The 20994-nt window shown below is 35.0% G+C and overlaps 1 protein-coding gene across 1 annotated transcript; it reads left to right on the forward strand.

Annotated features, from left to right (window-relative positions):
* Positions 1 to 10374: 10374 nt before the first annotated feature.
* On the forward strand, positions 10375 to 19326 carry LOC145614565 (shaggy-related protein kinase epsilon-like). The gene is made up of 13 exons (XM_081669622.1): positions 10375 to 10763; positions 13665 to 13919; positions 14234 to 14326; positions 15591 to 15650; positions 15749 to 16021; positions 16113 to 16187; positions 16724 to 16780; positions 16863 to 17003; positions 17624 to 17674; positions 17776 to 17871; positions 17991 to 18074; positions 18583 to 18685; positions 18763 to 19326. Exons 1-13 carry the CDS (start codon positions 10704 to 10706, stop codon positions 18822 to 18824), a joined length of 1410 nt encoding a protein of 469 aa, XP_081525748.1. The 5' UTR covers positions 10375 to 10703; the 3' UTR covers positions 18825 to 19326.
* The last annotated feature ends 1668 nt before the right edge of the window (positions 19327 to 20994 follow it).

The raw sequence follows: 20994 nt of genomic DNA on the forward strand, positions 1-20994 counted from the left end.
CTCCCTCTCCGTTACCAACTGCAAGCCCTCATATTTTTCCCTTCATAGTTGTCGTCATCGTCACCTCTGCCGCCATAGTCATCACCACCTCCGCCGCTGCCATGTTTGCCACCATCAAAGTAGATGAGGCGAAATGATAAAAACCCACAATAAGGTATATATGCAATTGGGGTCGAGGTATTCGGAGTTGTTGTAATTCCGGACTTCAAACTCGACAAATCGGGGGATGGGGGGAGGTCAGAAGCGCAGGAATCAGGGGATTGGGATGGTTAGCAAGGTCGAAATCGGAGGGGGACGCCGGATTCTTAGGAGAAGCTAAGGGAGTGGCGACAGGAGTGGTGGTTTGGCAGTTGTTGGTTGTCCCAACTTCCGCCATTCACTAATTTACTGAACACCGGCTTTTTTTAAAAATTTGTGTTTACTTTAATCAACATCAAGATAAGTATCTAATCATTTTTTGTCACAAAATAGGACATGTATCTAATCAGCCGACAATAAGAGTTATACCATGTAAAATGTAATCATAACAAACTTTTTGAAATGATGTAAATATAATTAATTTAACATTACTTAATAGTGGTTGAGAACGAGATCAGATTACCTTGAAATTAAAGAAGACAATTGTAATTTTTTATTTATTGGGTTTTTTGGGAGATGATTATTTGATTAATCAATGTCATCTAGCTAAGAAATTTCAACATATACACACTCGTATGTACTAGACCTATCAATGTGCACGATTTAGATGCATAGTGTCAACAGGACAATTTTTATAACATTACAAGTATTATTGGAAAACATCATACTTAAGAGGGATTGAAAACAAATTAAATGTATTGTGTTATATTTTAGGTGAACGTTAAATTACTTAAGAGTTGGCCTAATGACTTATATTATTGTATAGAGGATTACACACATAAAGTCATAAACTATATAAGTTACACCTTGTTAATATCTTGTCACAACACACCCATATCATAAATCATAAGACATTGTTAGTTAAGGAATTAGTTATACGTGTGTTAAAACTGGTAATTGATAATAAACATGGGCACGGGCCGTGCCGGGGTGGGGGTCGTGCCGTGCCGTGCCGTGCCGGCTCCGCGGCGTGCCGTGCCGTGCCGTGCCGGCTCCGCGGCGTGCCGTGCCGTGCCGTGCCTGAAATTGGCACACCCCAGCCCACGGCACGGCACGACCCACGTGCCTAGCGGGCCAAACCGTGCCACCTTTTTTTTTAAAAAAAAAAAAAATAAATGATAAAAAAAAACGAATTAAAAACAACAATGCATATAATAAAAAAAAAAAAAAACGAGTGCGATAATCCGAAAACACAAAAAATTGAAGAATAACTTATTTTATTATATGACGGTAGCCGGTACGAATGTACGATAATTCAATAATACAAAATTACAAAATAAGTAATGATAATTAAAAATCGTACAATAGTGTATGAATATTGAATAACTTCATTTATTATACGGAATACGAAGTTCGATAATACAAAAAGAATACAATAGTGTATAATGTAAATATGTAATCATGTAATTATTATTGGTCGTCTTCGTCTTCGCCTTCGTCTTCGTCTCCTAGAGGTTCAAGTTCATCCGCCAATTGAGTGGATTGAGAAGTATGAGAACTAAAAGAAGTCGACATTCCTTCATCGTCGTCGTTTTGTGCATAAGTACGATCTTGAGAACGAGTTTCGGCATCCAACCAATCCTTGAAGCAAACACACATTTCAAGTGTTTCGGGTTTTAGTCTTGTTCTTCTATCGTCTAAAACTCTTCCCGACGCACTAAAAGCTCTTTCGGAAGCAACGGAGGAGACTTGGATAGCAAAAATATCACGAGCCATTGCGGACAAAATTGGATGTTTCACGGCTTGTGATTTCCACCAATCGAGGATGTCGAGGCCAAACTTCTCTTCATCGTCCATGCCTTTCATGAAGTCGTAACTTAAGTACATTTGCAACTCCGAAACATCGCTTTGTGTTCTCCTAGATGATGATGATTCTGTACCTGAATACTTAGACATCAAGTTAGCAGCTTGTGCAAATAAACCTTTGGCCCGTTTACTTACATTTTTGGATGTTTGAGAAGGGGCAAATCGAGACACGGTTCCATATTTACTTTCATAAACTCTATATAAATTAAAAAACTCATCCGTCACCTTATTTTTAAAAGTTTCAACATCATCTTTAAAATTCAAGTTACTATAATAAATATCAATTAATAAAAAGGTGCCATCATATTTTTGTCTAGGATCTAAAATAGAAGCAAAAATATAAATCATAGGAATATCGGTGTAATATTTACGCCATTTATCCTCCATGGATGGAAGATATCCACGATAAACATGTTGTGATCGGTGTTCCGCAAAAAGTTGTGCAAGTAAACATGCATTGCTAAGAAAAGAATGAGCACAAGGATTATATACAGAAGAAAAACAATGTGTCATACCATATAGTAATTGTAAAAACTGCATATATTTTTCACAATTAGCCCAATCACCTTCTAGTAAAGCATTTTGTGGAAATTTCATATTATAAAAAAGTGTTAAATGAACCTTGTACTCGATTGCCCGACTCAACATTTCATAGGTGGAGTTCCACCTAGTTGGACAATCCGGTGCTATTTTTATGGTTTTTATCCGTTGTTGCCTGCAAAAACCTTTCCATTCTTGATATCTCATGTTAGAGCTATTAATAGACATAATAGCATTCCTTATTTTGTGATAAAATGGACCAATTGCTTCTGTTCCATCCTTCACACACAAGTTAAGAACATGACAAATGCATCTAACATGAAGTGCATCTCCATCTAATATAACATCGTTCAATTGGGATTTGACCAAATTCGCACTATATGTCATAGAAGTTGCATTAACGAAAGTCATAGACATGATTTTATCCCTAAGACTATATGCATCAATGGCTTCCATTAAATGATGTGAAATGTTAAGACCGGTATGAAGGTATTCAAGCATTTTGAAATGAATGATGCGTTTTTGTAACATCCACTCATTATCTAACCAATGACAAGTAACACATAAATAGTGAAGTCCGTACCCACCATCCCATGCATCGGCGGTTAAAGAAACTCTACTAGGAAGATTAGCTAATTCATTTACTAATTTCAATTTGTACTCTAGATAAGTCTTCATGGTAGCAGATCGAACGGTTTTTCGGGAGATTTTTTTGTGTTTTGGTTGTAGTGCTCGGTTAATATAGTTGTTGAAGGCATCATTTTCGGCGAAAAGAAAAGGTTGTTCTGCATGTACAATCATTCTCCCAAGTTCATCCCTATCTCTCTCGTAATTGTAAATGAAACCTTGTGGATGGAATTGAGAAATTTTAGGTTGGGTTGGATCACTAGATGATCCACCACATTTTTTTGTATGTCTAGTAAGGTGTCCCGTCCCTCCCTTGGTATCGGCCGAGAAAATTTTACCACAAGTCCGACACTTGCATTTTTTTCCATCTTTACTTAATTGATAATGTGCCCAACATTCACTCTTTCTTTTGGTTTGAGCAAAATCCTCTTCGGTACACCACTCTAATATGTTAGGATTTTGGGTGGATGGTTCACTCGACCCAGAGGCTTGTGTTCGGCTACCTTGGGAAGGAGGAGGAAAAGGAAATTCATATTGTTGAAATTGGGTTTGTTGAAATTGGGTCCAAGGAGCCATATCATCCATTTGTTCTTGCCCTCCCGTGTTTTGGGGATGAAAGAAAGGGGTGGAAGTGTTTGGAAAGGGCATGTTAGGAGAGGGAAAGGGCATGTTAGGGGGGGGGCATAGACATTGAAGTGTTTGGGTTTGGTGATTCCCTACGTTTTGACTTGGCTTTTCTAGAGGAGGAGGAAACGTTCGGGTTTGATGCCATGATTAATTAATAATAATAACACAACTAACAATAACAAAGTAACAATTAACAACAATAATAATAACAATAACAATAAGAATTAATTAGTAAGTACTTTTTATATAAATTAAATTTTTAAAAATAATTATAATAATAGTAGATTACTTGGATCAATGAGATCCCAGGTAGGAGAGGTTAGGAGCGACGTTGTCCAGAGCCCAAATCCCGCCTTAGACAGATTTCAACAATCCAAATAACCCACAATTAAAATAGAAAGTAGTTTTTATATAATTAAGTAGTTCCAAGAATACAATAATAATAATAATAATAATAATAATAATAACAATAATAATAACAATAATAATAACAATAACAATAACAATAACAATAACAATAACAAATTAAAATAAAGTTGAGTTAGATCTTACAATGACGCTTCAATACTTTCCCAAATTTATAATTTCTCGAACTTATAATTTCCCGAATGTAAATATAACAATTTTTTTTTTTTTGGTAGTAGACTAATAAAAGTAATAATAGTAAAAATTTAAAATTTATAAGAGAGTAGGAATTTTTTTTTTCTTTTCACAAAAGAGAGCAAGATTGTATGATTTGTAGGAATTTGAGAATTGAGAATTTAAGAGTAAGAATATTAGAGAATAAGAGAGAATAGATGATTTGATGAATTGTGATATTTTTGGAGGAAAATATGAGGTATTTATAGGGAATTTGGGTGGGAAAAGGGGGGGAAAACTAGCCATTTTAGAGCTGTTGGAAAACGGCCATAAACGGCTAGTTTTCCAACGGTAAGGCACGGGCCGTGCCGTGCCCTGCCGGGCCTGGCTTCGTGCCGGGCCGTGCCTGGCCGTGCCACGTGCCGTGCCGGCGGGTCGTGCCAGCGTGCCGGCCCACGTCCCGGCCACCGTGCCAACCCGCCGTGCCCGTGCCGTGCCTGTGCCAGATTCCGGATTTTTGTTCACGGCACGGCCCACGGCCCACAGGTGGGCCGCCGTGCCGTGCCCGTGCCGGGCCGTGCCGGAGTCGTGTCGGGCCCGTGCCGGCACGGCCCGTGCCCATGTTTAATTGATAATATATATACATGTATATATATATATATATATAAACTAATTTAGTTAAATTACATTGAATTTGATGAGATGGAAAAATCAAAAGAGTAGTGAAAAACATTTAATCAAAAGCTTATGATTCTTTTTCTTTCTCATCTTGTAGTACAACCTAATACGTTACTAATGTGCAATGACTCTTGCAAGCCTTAAAAGCTTCATAGAAACATTGCCAAGTTAGTACTTAATTAGTACGAGTACTATATATAGTACCAACCTTTTTAATTGGCCACCATTTGATGGATTGTAAAAGGACCCCCCAAAGATTTCACTATCTATCAATCAAAGAGATCCATTGAAACTACTTGATTAAAGGAAAAGAGATGGAGTTGGTGATTTTCTATCTACTATATGTTCGTACTTTCTAAATGATTTCAATTTATATTGTTGAATGAGTAAATGAGTTAATAAGGTATAATTATAGATTTTACTACTTAGATTCCGGCAAAAATATCAAATTTAAAGAAAAACATAATAATGTTCTTTAAATTAAATTTACAATAAAGATACCTTGATTGATTAATTAGTGTGGTACCTTTTTGTTTCATAGTTAGCATAATTCCTCAATAATTCAAATCAATGTTATTATATACCACAACTAATAATACAAGTATGAGCTGAGTAATAATAATAGGTTTAAAGTAGTTATGTAGTATCTGGTATATTCTGGTATAATGGTAAGGATTGTATCTCACAACTTTGAAGTTATGGAAAGGTTCGTTGTGAGATAAATCCAATCATTATAAGTACTTTGAGGGTGTGAATCACACTACCCCTTTGCATTTTCCCTCCCCGAAGTCTTGTCTATTAATCAGAATTGAAATAATATGCATGTGTGACTGTGTGAGTTTCTGATTCAATAGGACATATTCTCCTTAAAAAAAAGTGTCCAAAGTTTACCATAATACTATAATAATTACAAAAATAATAATAATAATAATTACTATATGAACTTTTATAGAGGTGGAGCCAAGCAAATTTAGAAGGTGAGAGCTTAAAAATCTATGGTGCATTAAATATAAGGAAAAAGAAGGGTAGCAAGGTAGGGCCATAAACAAGACCAAATTGATGGACCAATTTCCATAAACAAAGGGATGAGATAGTTACCTTTAATTAAATTTATATCACTTGTAAAGTGTAAACATCGGGGTGACAAAATAAAAGTCACAAAAGGCAAAGAAGAAGGTAGAGTAGTAAGTTAAGTACAAAGAATATTTAAACTACTTTGCAAGGCATGTTGTTGGGTTTTATACCTTTCTTCATTTATTACCAAAGCCAATATATAGATTGACATAGGTCAATTAAGCATAAAAAGTAGGGTGACGTTTTTTATTTAAGAAAAATGTTATTTTTATTATTTCTTTTTTGAAAATTTGAGCCTTATTAGAATGTCAAATTGTCTATGACTTTTCATGTCAACATAGAGTTCCTCTTCTCCTCTTTGGTTGCAAATTTGCAATACATAAGACAAATGTTTTAAACAAGGATTACTTTGATTAAAGGAAAGAGTAGTACTTTTGAAGACACAAAATTTATAGATTTATGTTTTGAAAATTTATTCCTTTTTTTCTAATGAGATGGAAATATATACGAGTACTGAATACCTTCAAAATTTTAGGGTATAACTCTATGGAATTTTAATTAAGGACATACTATCGACTATTGCTTTACTATCAAGTTGATGGCCTTGTTTTGTGGTGTGGTGTGGGGGGGGGGGGGTAGATAAGAAGAAGTCTCGGGGAAAAATTGGGCATTCCATCTACTTAGGGTGAGAATTGGACCCCTTTCACAAGAGTAGAAAGTACAAGACCTCCAGTCACAAAATCATAATTCTCAAGTATATTAATTAAGTACTAAAGATTGATAAACATATGAAGATGTACGGAGTAGAAACTAATATTGAGTATCAACATACATTGTATACATATAGTCAGTCATCATCAAGCAATTATTCACTTTGAAATACACTTTCTTTGTAAGCTCATCTAATTTTCTTTCCTTGTCTCTATTATATAAAACGCTTTTGTCACGGCGTATTATTAGTGATTTGGACGAATACGTGTTGTATTCATATTATAAATTTTGCATCATTAAAATTGAAGTGGGAGTACATATAATTTTATGAGATTATATGTATTTTTTAAAAATATACTCCGTATGTTATAAAATCCAGATAATAAATACAATTAATATGTAAAATCAAGAACTACTAAAATGAACTTTCAAACACAAATTCTTTGGTCGAATGTAATAAAGTAATCATAAATGGATAATTAATTTACAGAAACACATGATATATAGACAGTAGCCATATTCCAGAATTATTAAACCTACTACTGACTTTTGTCTCAATTATACAATCAATTATTTACATGATCTTTGTGATGTACATAAGTTTTTTGCCCATTTCTGAACGTGATAATTGACATAGTTCTATTATTGTATTTGTTTTTTGTATTATTTGGGTTATATGATAACATGTAATCTATCTTTTAGTTTACCAAATGACTGAAATAAGTCATCCCCTCTTTTGCTCTCTACTATATGATTTTGATAGTGTGGACCTACTCATATATTGTGTATATATACTTGTTTTTATTAATGCTAAAATAATGTACAAAATTTCTTTTTTGTATACCTAAATCTTACAAGTATTATTCTCTGAACAATCTATCATGTTGAAGACAAGTTCATATTAGTGATTTAGTACCGATTATATATACATTCTGATTGTGATCACATGAAGTGAATCAGGCCAAAGTCAATAAAAAAAGTTGGACTTTAAGGGGCAATGAAAGCTCATCATTATAGAGATTTAGTTCTAGGATAACTTATTTTGGTTTTGTGTTAATTATCGGGTGTGTATTTCTATCAATGTTTAAGTATACAACACACGCCTCCTAAACATAATTACATCACGGATAGTTTCTACAAGTACATTCTAGTAGTGATTCTTGATATCATGTTCTCTTTGTTTAAAATGATTTTTCTTCTCAATGCCTTAGTTTTCATTAAAATGTTTTATACTTTGTATATCACAATTGTTATCCTTTCTTAAGAACGGTTAGCAATACTCTAATACCTTATTCTTTTGAGCTAAACTAAGCTGAAATAAGTCCAAATAACAGGGTCTAATTCTTTAGTTAATTAAGCTAGCTCAAATCATCTTCAAAATTTGGTTTATATCTTAATTCGTTTCTGAAATAGTCCTTTGGATTAATCAGTGAGCAGCTCTATATTTAGTCATATACGAAGTATGATATTTTGAGAATTGATTTTCTTGTTGCGTTCGAGTTGGTTATATACAAAGGCCTCAGACCTTGGGCTTTGTTCAAATGTCATAAAGGCCCAAAAAGCCCATTCTTAGTGCCAAGTGTATCTTCTTAGGCCCAGCACCGCACATGTTCCCTTTTTTTTTTTGGTTGACGTCTAGTCAAAAATAAGCCTTGTGGCTGACGTCTAGTCCAAAAATAAGCCCATTCTTTATTACTACCTCCGTTTCTTTTTAGTTGACACGTTTCCTTTTTAGGAAGTTTCTTTTTAGTTGACACGTTTTCTTTTTGGGTAAATTTTTTACCTTACATTTACAAGCTACCCACTTGTTTTTTCATTCTCTATCACTCTCTCTCCTCTCCTTAATATACGTGCCTAAATCAAACGCGTCAACTAAATAGAAACGGAGGATTTAGCTTAATTTATCTTGTATTGAACAAGTTGAATTGTACAAGACATAAGCTATGTTTTTGCTAAAACTCATTTTTTGTGTAATGGTTCAAAACATATTGTTGTTAGGGTGAGGTATATTTTAAATCTTATTTGTGATTTTTTTATCGATTGATCCATGGTTCATGCATGTACACATATATACGAGTGATAGTGAGATGTAGTTTTTCTTGGAAAGGTTCAAATTAATGGGCAAGACAAAGTACAATTATAGGATATATATATGTTGTTTGTTGAACTCGTTGGATGCAATATTGAAAGTATTTAGTCTTATAAACTTTCATATGGAGTATTTTATCCTCAAATTAAAAGTTACAAACTAGGTTACAGTCTTATGAAAAAGAAGCATGTATATTATTACTTGCTTCATTCTTCAAGTTTAGGTGTTGCAATCAAAATCAACTTTAATCTTACTTAACTTAGCCAATATTTTATTTGTTACAAACTTACAATAGGGCTTTATTATATATAGGTACATCTTGTATTTTTGTATAGGCTATTAGATAACAAATAATCCTTATCCAAGTTAAGATAAACTCACATTTTAAATTTACTGTTTAAAGCAATTACTTAATTATCAACTGAGCCAAACATATATGAGTAATATACACGAGTATTGTAAAAAGATCAACCGATAAGAACAAAACTATATCTTATTAATATAATGAATAAATTAATAAAGTCAATCTAAAAAAACCAATGAAAGACGTGTTTTTGTAATTGAGTAATTAGAAGGAATAGTATGACAAAGACCTATTCCTCCTCTAATCCAACCAAAAAGATCCACCTCTCCCATAATATCCATTTTGCCTAAATATAGCCCAACAATCAATCCTACTAATTACAATCAATCAATCCATTTATCCTCTTTTTTAATTTCATTAATAATTCATAAATAAAGCAAAAAAAATACTGTAATAGATAAAATTAAATTAAATTAAATTTGTCAGAAACAACCTTTTAAAGTGTTCACTTTATTTAAAACAACCTTTTAAATTTTTTTTTGCAATTTCAGACCACATTATAAATTTTTTTTATCAAAGACAACCAAATGTTACTTTTCGGCGTTGACTCTATTTTTCCCGATGTTGACCACGAGTGTGCGAGTCACGTGACCTCCTATATTGCTTAATACACCCCTTTTTCCCTCCAATTAACTCCTATTAAAACCCCTGCTTCTCTTTCATCCCTCTTTTTGAACGAGTGAATTGGAGGGAAAATTGGTGTATTAAGCAATATACTAGGTCATGTGCGTTGCACACTAATGGTCAACATCGGGAAAAATAGAGTCAACGCCGGAAAGTAGCATTTGGTTGTCTTTGATAAAAAAAATTTATAATGTGGTCTAAAGTTGCAAAAAAAAATTTAAAAGGTTGTTTTTAGTAAAGTGGACACTTTAAAAGGTTGTTTTTGACAAATTTTCCCAATATTTATTACCCTTTGAAGAATATTCCATCCAAATCTACGGTCCTAAAATTCAATTTTCCCCTTTTTTTTTCACCATTTATTAAATTTCACGACAAAAATAAACCCACCTTCAATATCCACCGTCAGATCAAAATTCAATCCAACGGTGGAGAAGCTAGAGTTTGACTGGGTTTGACTGATCAGGTGAAAAATGAGAAAAAAACAAATAGTTGAGGTCGCCATGATTGGAGCTTTGACCAGATGAAGGAGAAGAGAGAAAATCAAAGTTTGAGGAGAGAGAAAATCAATTAACCCCCCCTTCGTTTTCGGGAGGAGAGAGAAAATCAATTCATAAAATTTCTCAAAATTTTTATGTTTTTAATTTAGATTTTTGTTGTTCGATTTTCCCCTCTTTTGATTTTTCGTCTGAATTTTCAGAGAAGAGAGATTTCTCTCTCTTTCTCTCTCTATCTTCTTCTCTTTCTCCAGAAAAATTGATTTGAATTGAATTGAATTGATTTCAATTGAATTTTTAGGGTTTGTGGTGGGGGAGATTGGGGAAAAAAGAGGAGAGAGAAAGGTAAAAGATGAATGTGATGCGTCGTCTGAAAAGCATTGCTTCTGGGCGTACTTCTATATCTGATCTCGTATGTTTTTCTTCCTTTTTTTTTGTTATTGGAAGTTTGAAATTGATTTGGGGGTTTGAATCATTTTTATATGTAATGTGGAAGATAGGTTTTTTTGGGTATAAATTGATTATTGTTGATTTTGGATTGATGGGTTTAAATTTTTTTAATTTTAAAAGTATAGTTTGTAGAATCATAAAGTTTCGATTACATGATTTTTTGATAATGATTAGAAATTAGCTGTAATATTTTTATTGGTAATTTTAATAGTAGCAAATTTTATTTTTATTGTTATAATTCGGTGAAAAGTTTTAATTTTTTTTCCAGAATATAATTTTTTTAAAAAAACTTGTTAGGATATGTGAATTTAACTGTCCAGGCATTATCTTGTAAGTAAGGAAAATCTGGCCTTATTAATAATGTCAAATGCTCTTATATGAGAAGATATTTAGGATCCAATTAGACAAGTTCAATTTTTGATGTCAATCTAGAAAACACAATGTCATGTACTCATGTTGAGCTTCTAGTAGACTTGTAGGTATCAATCCAGGAAACACAATGTCATGTAGAGCTTCTATTAGGTACACCCGAGGGCCGAGACCATTGTCATGCCCCCAATTGGTGTTTGTGTGTGTGGGTGGGGTTGATTCACAAGGGGTAGCTGTATTGGTTTTGGGTATATGATTGGAGTTACATTTTAACAGATTGCCTATTATGACCACTGAGATATTTATGGGTCCTTCTAGTTGGAGGAGTATGAAATTTTAGTCATCACTCGTCAATCCTGTTACAACAAACTCTTTTAGCATTGTCCTTCTGCCCCTTTCATTCCTGTGTATTCTTGATTTCTTGTAGATAAGTCTATGATCTCCATTAATGTAGCCGACTCCACTTATGGGATTAAGGCTTTGATTCATTCATTCATTCGAATGTGCACACAAATTTAATCTGCTGTACCTCTTGCCAGTGTATTTATATATGCTTTGTTCTCTGGTTCTGAATTCTAATACATTTATACTCTTCAATTGGAAATGCTCACTTCTTCTTCTGGGTTGTTGGCTTTTAGTTGCTCTTTGATTGTGCTGTATGGAATCTTTGTGAGTGGGTGTTGGATTGGTTTAAGTAGAATCAGGAATGACAACCTAATTCTGTTTAGACATTTGAATGCTTGAACTTGAAGGTTACTTAGTCTCAATTTCTGATGTCTGATGGCTTTGCATTTTGGTCAGAAATTTTCTTTATTATTCATGCTGATATAAGTTGACTGATTCCCTCAAAAAAAATATAAGTTGACTGATTTACTAAACACAGAGTTAAACATTGTACTGAATTGTTTGAGGATGTTGTTCATGTGTCTGGGGTTTGTTTATATATGCGATGCCCTGAATTTGACATGACCCTACATATGTATCACCCTAACCTTTAATGAGGCTCTGCCTAGTCTGCGTAAAGCGGTTGTCTCCTGAACCAAAATTCTACCTGCTGATTTCATTTATGAATATTTGCTGTCTTGTTAGCTATATAGTTTAGGCCGGGATAATCCAAAGAAAAATTACTGCTGAATCTTCTGGTTTTATTGCTAATTGATGAATGACCTATACTTGTTTAATTTAAAACAATATTCTTGAGCACTATAGTGTATTAGGTCCAATAGCAGAAAGTAGTGAACAAAAGCTCCGTATATTTTTAGCTAATCGGAAGAGTTACCATGACTCATGGGTATAATTCTATATAATCAATTCTGAGGTTTACTGTTGCTAGGTTGTTGAGAGGTTTTTTTTTCCCTGCTGTCTTATTGATCGAGTAAAATTTAAATATTGGGATTGTAATTGTCCATTGAGGATCAGATGGTTTTTTAATGGACTGGTGATTGGAGAAGTAGTAAAATATTTGAAGAATCTTTTGTGTGTTATGATGAGAGTCTAGAGACTGGAACTGGATGCAATTGTGTTTTCGAAGAGAATGCATGATTCTACCTGGTGGAAGTTGAAAGAATGAAAGCTGCAAATTCTTGTCACTGGCCTCACTGTCACCTCTCTCTCTTACGGAGTTCACACCACTTTGCAGTGTTGCTTACTTGCTTGGCTGTGTTGCAATTTTATGTCCTATTCCTGCTCATCTATTCTAACTCAAGTTTGTAACCAGAGTATTGGCCTTCCATTGTTTAAACCTGTTCTTCTGGTAAATCTTTGTCGATATCAACCTTTGTTATTAATTGCTGCCCTTCTTGACCTTTAGATGTGCCTGAGGGTATCTGGAAATGATTAGCGTCTCTATTTTCCTGGATTATATTGTATATATAATTACACTGAAATGTAGTAGGATTAGGAAAACTATGAAAGGTTGGACTCTCTTGGGAGCAGCCAGCAGGACCTCTGAGGCTTTGTACTCTTTGTTCAGCCTGTCAGCCTATTTGCTTTTCCTTTCTCAGGTTTCTGGTTTATTGCACTGAAATGTCATTTTTGTTGAAGAGGCCTGAGTATCTTACATTTTTATATGCCCACCTACTTAAGAATAGTCATCTTGCAAGAATTGAAAAGGAAAATTTATATGGGAGCTCTTTTGAGGTTGCAAACAAATACTGATTGTGTGGCCAAACAGTGGAATAGTCTTTCGTTGACACTAAATTTTCTGCATGTAGGGTTTGCATCAGAGTGATGATTATAATTGGTTAAATCTTATCAACTGGTTTAATTGGAATCTGAACACTCACATGCTTTGATAATCAAGATCCGTTCTCATTTTTAATCTGGTTCATCTTGTCCATCTTCCTTATAACTTCTTCACCATGTAGTACTTCGTTAATTTTCTACAAAATTGGGCGCATTTGGAGTTTGATTTCTTCATAATGGATTGTGATGTGGTTTCGAGCATTTTTATGTCATGTAGATTTATTGCAAAGTGCAATTGATGTTTATTTAGGATGGGGATGGTAGCACCAAGAGGGCCAAAGTTGAGCAAGAAACAGAAGGAAGTTTCACAGATGAATCACACACTGATGAGAGATATACTACAGAAGTAGAGCACCGTGTAGCTTCAACATCCATGGAGGCTGTTCCAAGCACATCTGATGGGAATCCTATTGATAGGACGCAGAAAGCTGATTATGATAAGCTTCCTACAGAAATGCATGGAATGAAAATCCAGGATAGCAAAGCAGATAAAGGTGATGATAAGGTAACTTTGAGGGCAATTAGACCTTCGTGGATTTGGACAAAGGTTTTCCTTCACATTAGTGGCTATTAGAATTCTAGTTTTGAGTTCAAGTTCTGTCGTGGAGGAATTCACTTTTGATGACTTCCCCGCCTAATTAACTATGTAGTATTTCTTTTGCTTTTGTTTTTTTATGAATGATTTATTTGAAAATGGACTATATAATTCTTTGGAATGGTGACTTTTTAGAAAATTCTGCTCGTCTTTACATTTGCTCATCTTTACATACTTCTATGTTTAGCATTGATTCAATTTTTTAATACCTTGGAAACAATTAGGACATGGAAGCTGCTGTTGTGAGTGGCAGTGGCACTGAAGCTGGGCAGATAATTACTACTACAATGGGTGGTAGGAATGGGCAGCCAAAACAGGTTATTTTTTAATTTGTGTGTTGGTCTTTTGATTATTTATGATGAATATATAACAGAATTGTTTCAGCTTTTGCCAAAATCTTTTGAATTCATTGTTTTGTGATTATATTGGGTTTATTTATTTATTTATTTATTACTTTTTTTGTTGGGGGGGGGGGGGGGGAGGGGGGATTAAATGAAGGGTATATGTGGACTTTTCAGAAGACTTTTCACTTCTGATCTGGGCCTATCATGTCTATGTTGTCTTAAAGATGCTATACTAGAAAAGGTAAAGGCTGCAATTACATGTTTGAAGCTAAAAATTTGGGATAACATTAAAGGATAGAAAAGGAAATTGCACTCTTGTTTGTTGTGTCATGGTTATATTATGTCTAGGAATAGGGTCACCATACAGGTTTTAGGAGTTTCTGGTTGGTTGACCTACGTATGATCCAGGTGAGTAGGGATCTTTGGCTGATAAACTCAAGTGGCGGTGGTGTTATAGCATTATAGTCAATATTCGACTGGAATTGTTTAATTGTTTAGAAATTTGTATTTTTTTTACACTTGTTTTGGTATTAGGGAGAGGTTTGTTAATTAAAGTAGCTATCTAATCTAAGGTTTGGGACTAGAGTGGCATTGTGATAATGTATTGTTCTTGGGGTGATAGTATTTTGAGTTGTTGCTCAAAACAGTGATAGCCATTTATTAGCCAAAGCTGTTTTTTTAAGTATTGTGTGACTTAGACTGCTGCAAACTGCTTGAAATACAGATCATCTTTTGATTTTATTGGTCAAATTGCTGTTATTATGGTATTAAATGTCAGCCTTGTTATGCATCATGCTGCATTGTTAAGGATTTCAATTTTAGCAAGATTAATATATTGGGCCGCAACTGCCACGAATCACTTGCTTTGTCAGTGACACTTACATTGATCTTTAACACATCTGGAATGTATTTCTATTTCCGTTGTGTACATCATTTTATTGCTAATTTTTGAGGGTCTTGTGTCCTGAGTGGTTTCAGTTTTGAGTTGCAAATTGTTATATCGTGAACTTGATGATTGGATAGGTTGTCAACTTGTTGATTGTTGATACTGTTGCTTTGGATTGATTGGCAAATTTAATGTTATTGTGGTTGTTTTGCATATTAATTCATTATGTTGTTTATTAACAGGGCTTATTTATTGTTTGTCAAGTTTTTTGCTTTAGAAATTTATTTGCTTTTAGTCCTCTGTGCTACATGACTGTTATTGATTATCAGTATATTGTTAAATCTGTCTCAGACAGTTTCTTACATGGCGGAACGTGTGGTTGGCACTGGATCTTTTGGTGTAGTCTTCCAGGTAAATGGATTGGGATCTCTCGTCTATATTTGTAATTGGCTTTGGCATTTGAGTGCATTACTAAATTCTAATGTATTCTTGTTCCTCACAATAATTAGGCAAAGTGCTTGGAAACTGGTGAACAAGTTGCAATTAAAAAGGTGTTACAAGATAAGCGATATAAGAACAGAGAACTCTCGATCATGCGCTTACTAGAGCATCCAAATGTTGTTTTACTTAGGCATTGTTTTTATTCAACGACTGAAAAGGATGAGGTGTACCTTAACCTCGTCCTAGAGTATGTTCCTGAAACTATCTACCGGGTTTTGAAGCACCATAATAGGATGAATCAGCACATGCCAATGATCTATGTACAATTGTATACCTACCAGGTGATCTTGACTTCTATTTTTGATGTAAAATGGTTCATATGAGTAGCTGATCTCTTTGATGTATCTAAGCACTTTCTGTCTTCTTTTGTAGATCTGTCGCTCGCTCAATTATATACACAATGTTATCGGTGTTTGCCATCGTGACATCAAACCCCAAAATATACTTGTGAGTTTTTGTTGGGTTTTTTTTTTTTTTTTTTTTAGTATTGTGCATTTATGGAGTTTCCTTTTGGTTGGTGTGGTCTGTTGTGGCAATTGGCATGTTGGGAGGACTACAAAGAAAGCTCCTCCCAATTAAATAGTGATCAGCTAGTGTATCATGCAAATATCTTTTCTTTTGCTGTGTGTGTGTGTTTTTGTTTTTTGGAGCGGGGGGGGGGGGGGGGGGTGTTGAATCTTTTTTCTTTCCCCTTTCCTTCTACTGTGGGGTGTGTGTCTTTTTTTTTTTTTTTTTTTGGGGGGGGGGGGGGGGGTGGTTGAAACATATGTTATCTTTTCTTTAAATGTTTTGTGTGTGTGTGGTTGCCTGGTTGGGGTTGACGCTTTTTTTCTTTTTCTTTTTTCTTTCCGTTTATTGTTTTTGTGACTTGTGAGGCTTAAGTTCCATTTGGTGTATGCTGTATGAATCTTTACTTCCTAGAGCTAGTCTGGCCGTATCTCAGTGTCGTTTTTATTCCATTGAGGTTGTTCATGGTCTTTCAGGTTAACCCACACACTCATCAAGTAAAGCTCTGTGACTTTGGGAGTGCAAAGATGCTGGTATGTCATCTTTATAGTGGAGGATTATATTTTATATTTAATTATCTGTCTTGCCGGGTTTAAGTTTGATATTCAACTGTAGGTACCAGGTGAACCTAACATTTCATACATTTGTTCCCGGTATTATCGTGCTCCCGAATTGATATTTGGAGCTACTGAGTACACAACTGCAATCGATATGTGGTCTGTTGGTTGTGTCATGGCAGAGCTTCTCTTGGGGCAGGTTTGTGTTTGCAATTTTAACTAAGATGCAATATTTTATGATGAGGTAGCCTTAATTTATGCAAGCACTTTGAAGCTGGATTTCCTCTTGTTCTCTATATTTTATTTAGCGCTTTGAAGTTGTTCAAGGGATTGGGGTTAGTTATTAATTGTTTTGATCAAGAATCGAGAACTGGAAACAATACCTTTATTACATAGTGAGAATGCAGAAGGGGCCTTTTAATTTATCAGTCAGACTGGTCAGTCTACATGCGTCACTTTGTCATGAACCTTATTTACGAGTTATGACACTGTTCAAATGATTGTCAAGCGACTCAAGCTGGTGTACATGTTGGATGCTATGAAAAATTATACTTCGTATTAAGAGCTGGCTATTGGTTAATCCCCCCAGTGGAGGGACTATTACTGTATAAGCTGTCTTAAACTGATTTTTTACCCCTATACCACCCTCTTGTGAGCAGCTTTTGTTTATAGACTTGGCGTATTATTTACTACAAGATACTAATTATTTTTAAAATTGTAGGCGATTGTTTAAATGTTTTATAATAAAGTAATTCAATTAATACGATGACGTATGGCTATGTGGTGGCTTTCCTCAGTTCTGATTGTTTCGTATTGCAGCCTTTGTTTCCTGGTGAAAGTGGTGTTGATCAACTGGTGGAAATCATCAAGGTGCACCTTCAAACTGTTTTGCAGTTTACAGTTTTATTTCCCTTCTGCCTCTGGACTGTAGTAACATGCTTCTTCTACATTGTTTTGCTGTGATTTGTCAGATTTTGGGAACACCAACGAGAGAAGAAATAAAGTGTATGAATCCAAATTACAGCGAGTTCAAGTTTCCCCAGATCAAGGCTCATCCGTGGCACAAGGTCTTCTCTCTCACTGCAAAACACACATGTGGAATTGCATGCTCACAGAGTTGGATTCTCCTTAGTTCATATCAAAGTTTATTTGTGCTCTTGTAAGACAAATTGATATTTTATTTCAGGTGTTTCATAAGCGTATGCCTCCTGAAGCTGTGGATCTTGTGTCAAGATTGCTCCAGTATTCACCAAAGCTTCGGTGCTCAGCTGTAAGAATCTCTTTTTTTATTTTAGTTTTTCTGTCAGTACTTTTGATAGTACATGTCTAATCCGTTTTGTTCTTTATGAGTGTGACTTTCTGTTTATTATACTTGTTTACAGACTTCTGACTGCATTATGTTTGGTCATGAATCCCTTTAATCCAGTTGTGTAATGTTTGTGAAATTATTTGCTTTGTTTTGGCCAGCATTGGGCTGTTGTGACGTTAAGGATCTATAGATTTTATGGTCTGGACTGTATCACACTTTCACCTTCTTATTCTAGGCAGAAATAGTATATTAACCGGAGAAATTTATGTTGTGTCGGAGTAGCACCCCTCCCTCCAAAAGAAAATGAGGGGGGAAATGGGTGATATAATGATCCCGCAACTGTGCTTGTCACTTCCTCCTGTCCTGCCTGTGCATTTATGTCCCTTGACCTCACTTGTGCCTTGTATAAATCAATTAAGTTTCCTGCTTATTTTTTAAATTTTAATACTTATATCTAATGTTCTCTCAGCTGGAAGCTTGTGCGCATCATTTCTTTGATGATCTGAGAGACCCAAATGCAAGCTTGCCTAATGGAAGACCTCTTCCTCCTCTATTTAACTTCACCCCTGAAGGTATGTTTTGTGCTCTTTCCATTATTTATGGTAACTTCATTCTCCATTTTTGCTCAAATTTTGGGTAATATTTTCAGAGTTGGCTCATGCAACACCTGAACTATGTCAACGCCTCATCCTTGACTCAACAAAGAAGTGAGTTTCAAGGCAATGGTTGCGACATTTTCTCCTGGTTTGCTAACTTGCCCACAAGTATCATGAATTGTGAGTTCTCGTGAAGCTTGTCATCCTCATCCAAGTGTTATACAGACATCCAGATAGAACACTTTACTAGGAAGATCAGCTATTTATTTGTGACAGCTCGTTTTCTTTGACCGAGTAATTGGGGCAGTATAAGTTCAAGAGAGTGAAATTTACAGCAGCAATGGAGGTTATTAGCTTTGATTTCAAAGTTATTGTGCCTCTTTAGTTATGGTGAATTGTACTTGTGAAATTGTGTATGATATTGTGTATCTACTCCTTAGTTATCTCCGGTCATCGACACTTTCCATGGTGACTAGATTGCATTTGTCATTACTTAGGCTATGGTGTAATTGGTAGTCACCTTTTGTGCTTCATTATGAGGTGTTGTGAAGAATTTAAGGCTCGTTTTTTCTATGCAACCTCCAGTTCATGGTTACTCCAAATTATTACCATTGTTCGCGTTGTTGCAATATACTTAAATTTTGACATTTTTTTACAGACTTTAATTCGACCGTCATTAGTATTTTATATGCAATGGAGCATATAATTATATATGGGAAATTGGGGATACATTTTAAGGGTGTTTTTTTATTTATTTATTTTTTTTTGGGCTGAAATTTAATGGTAATTTTATAAACAAAAAAGAAAGGGGCCATGAACTTTTTTCACGCGGAAATAAAAATTATCGAGATATTTACCATGATCCCTAATGCCCTCCAAGAGTCCAATTGGGTCGGTGGAACCATCTAATATGCCCTTAAACAGTCATTTTACCCGTTCAAATTGCAGTGATTTCGAAAACTCAAGCCTACCACGGACGTTTATGACAAAATATAATGATCATATATGATTTCAAACGACATTATATGACCCCGAGATGTATCCCTTAAGGTTTGAAGACTTTTCGCCACCGTGCTCCAAAACCTCAAAATTTCCTCAAAAAACGTGGATTATAACCTTCAATTTTGTAATTTTTTGACCTTTTTTCGTCCAAAAATAAAAATTATCGAGATATTTACCATGGTCCTTAATACCTTCTAAGAGTCCAATTGGGTCGGTGGAACCATCTAATATGCCCTTAAAAGGTCATTTTACCCGTTAACAATTTGTTGTAATTTCGTAAACTCAAGCCTACCACAGCCGTTTATGACAACATATTTCGTAAACTCAAGCCTACCACTGACGTTTATGACAACATAAAATGATCATATATGGTTTCAAAAGAATTATATAAACCCGAGATATATCCCTTAGGGTCTCAAGGCTTTTTGCCACCAGGACCTGAAACCTCAAAAATCCTCAAAAAAACGTGGATTATAGACTTCAATTTATAATTTTTTGACCTTTTTTTCGCCCAAAACTAAAATTTGTCGAGATGTTTACCACGGTCCCTAACATCCTCTGTGAGTCAAATTCGGTCGGTGGAACCATCTAATATGCCCTTAAACGCACATTTTACCCGTTCACAACTTGTAGTGATTTCGTAAACTCAATCTTACCACGGACGTTTATCACAACATATAATGATCATATATTGTTTCAAACGGCATTATAATTCCCCGAGTTGTATCCCTTAGGGTATCAAGGCTTTTCGCCACAGGCCCCTAAACCTCAAAATTTCCTTAAAAAGCGTGGATTTATGGCCTTCAATTTTGTAATTTTTTGACCTTCTTTTGTCTGGAAATAAAAAAAAAAAATTACCAAGATGTTTACCATGGTCCCTAATACCCTACGGAAGTCCAATTGGGGCGGTGGACTATCAAATATGCCCTTAAACAGTCATTTTACCCGTTCACAACTTGTAGTGATTTCGTAAAATCAAGCCTACCACGGACGTTTATGACAACGTATAATGATCATTTGTGGCTTCAAACGACATCATATGACCCGGAGATGTATCCCTTAAGGTTTCAAGGCTTCTCGCAACTGGGCCCCGAAACCTCAAAATTCCTCAAAAAAACGTGGATTATAGTCTTCAATTTTGTAATTTTTTGACCGTTTTTTCGCCCGAAAATAAAAATTGCCGAGATGTTTACCATGTCTTAATATTCTCCGGGAGTCAAATTGGGTCGGTGGAACAATCAAATATGTCCTTAAACGGTCATTTTACCCGTTCACAACTTGTA

This window comes from Chenopodium album, chromosome 25 (genome assembly GCF_948465745.1).
Source record: "Chenopodium album chromosome 25, dcCheAlbu1.1, whole genome shotgun sequence".
In the NCBI taxonomy this organism is placed as follows: domain Eukaryota; kingdom Viridiplantae; phylum Streptophyta; class Magnoliopsida; order Caryophyllales; family Amaranthaceae; genus Chenopodium; species Chenopodium album.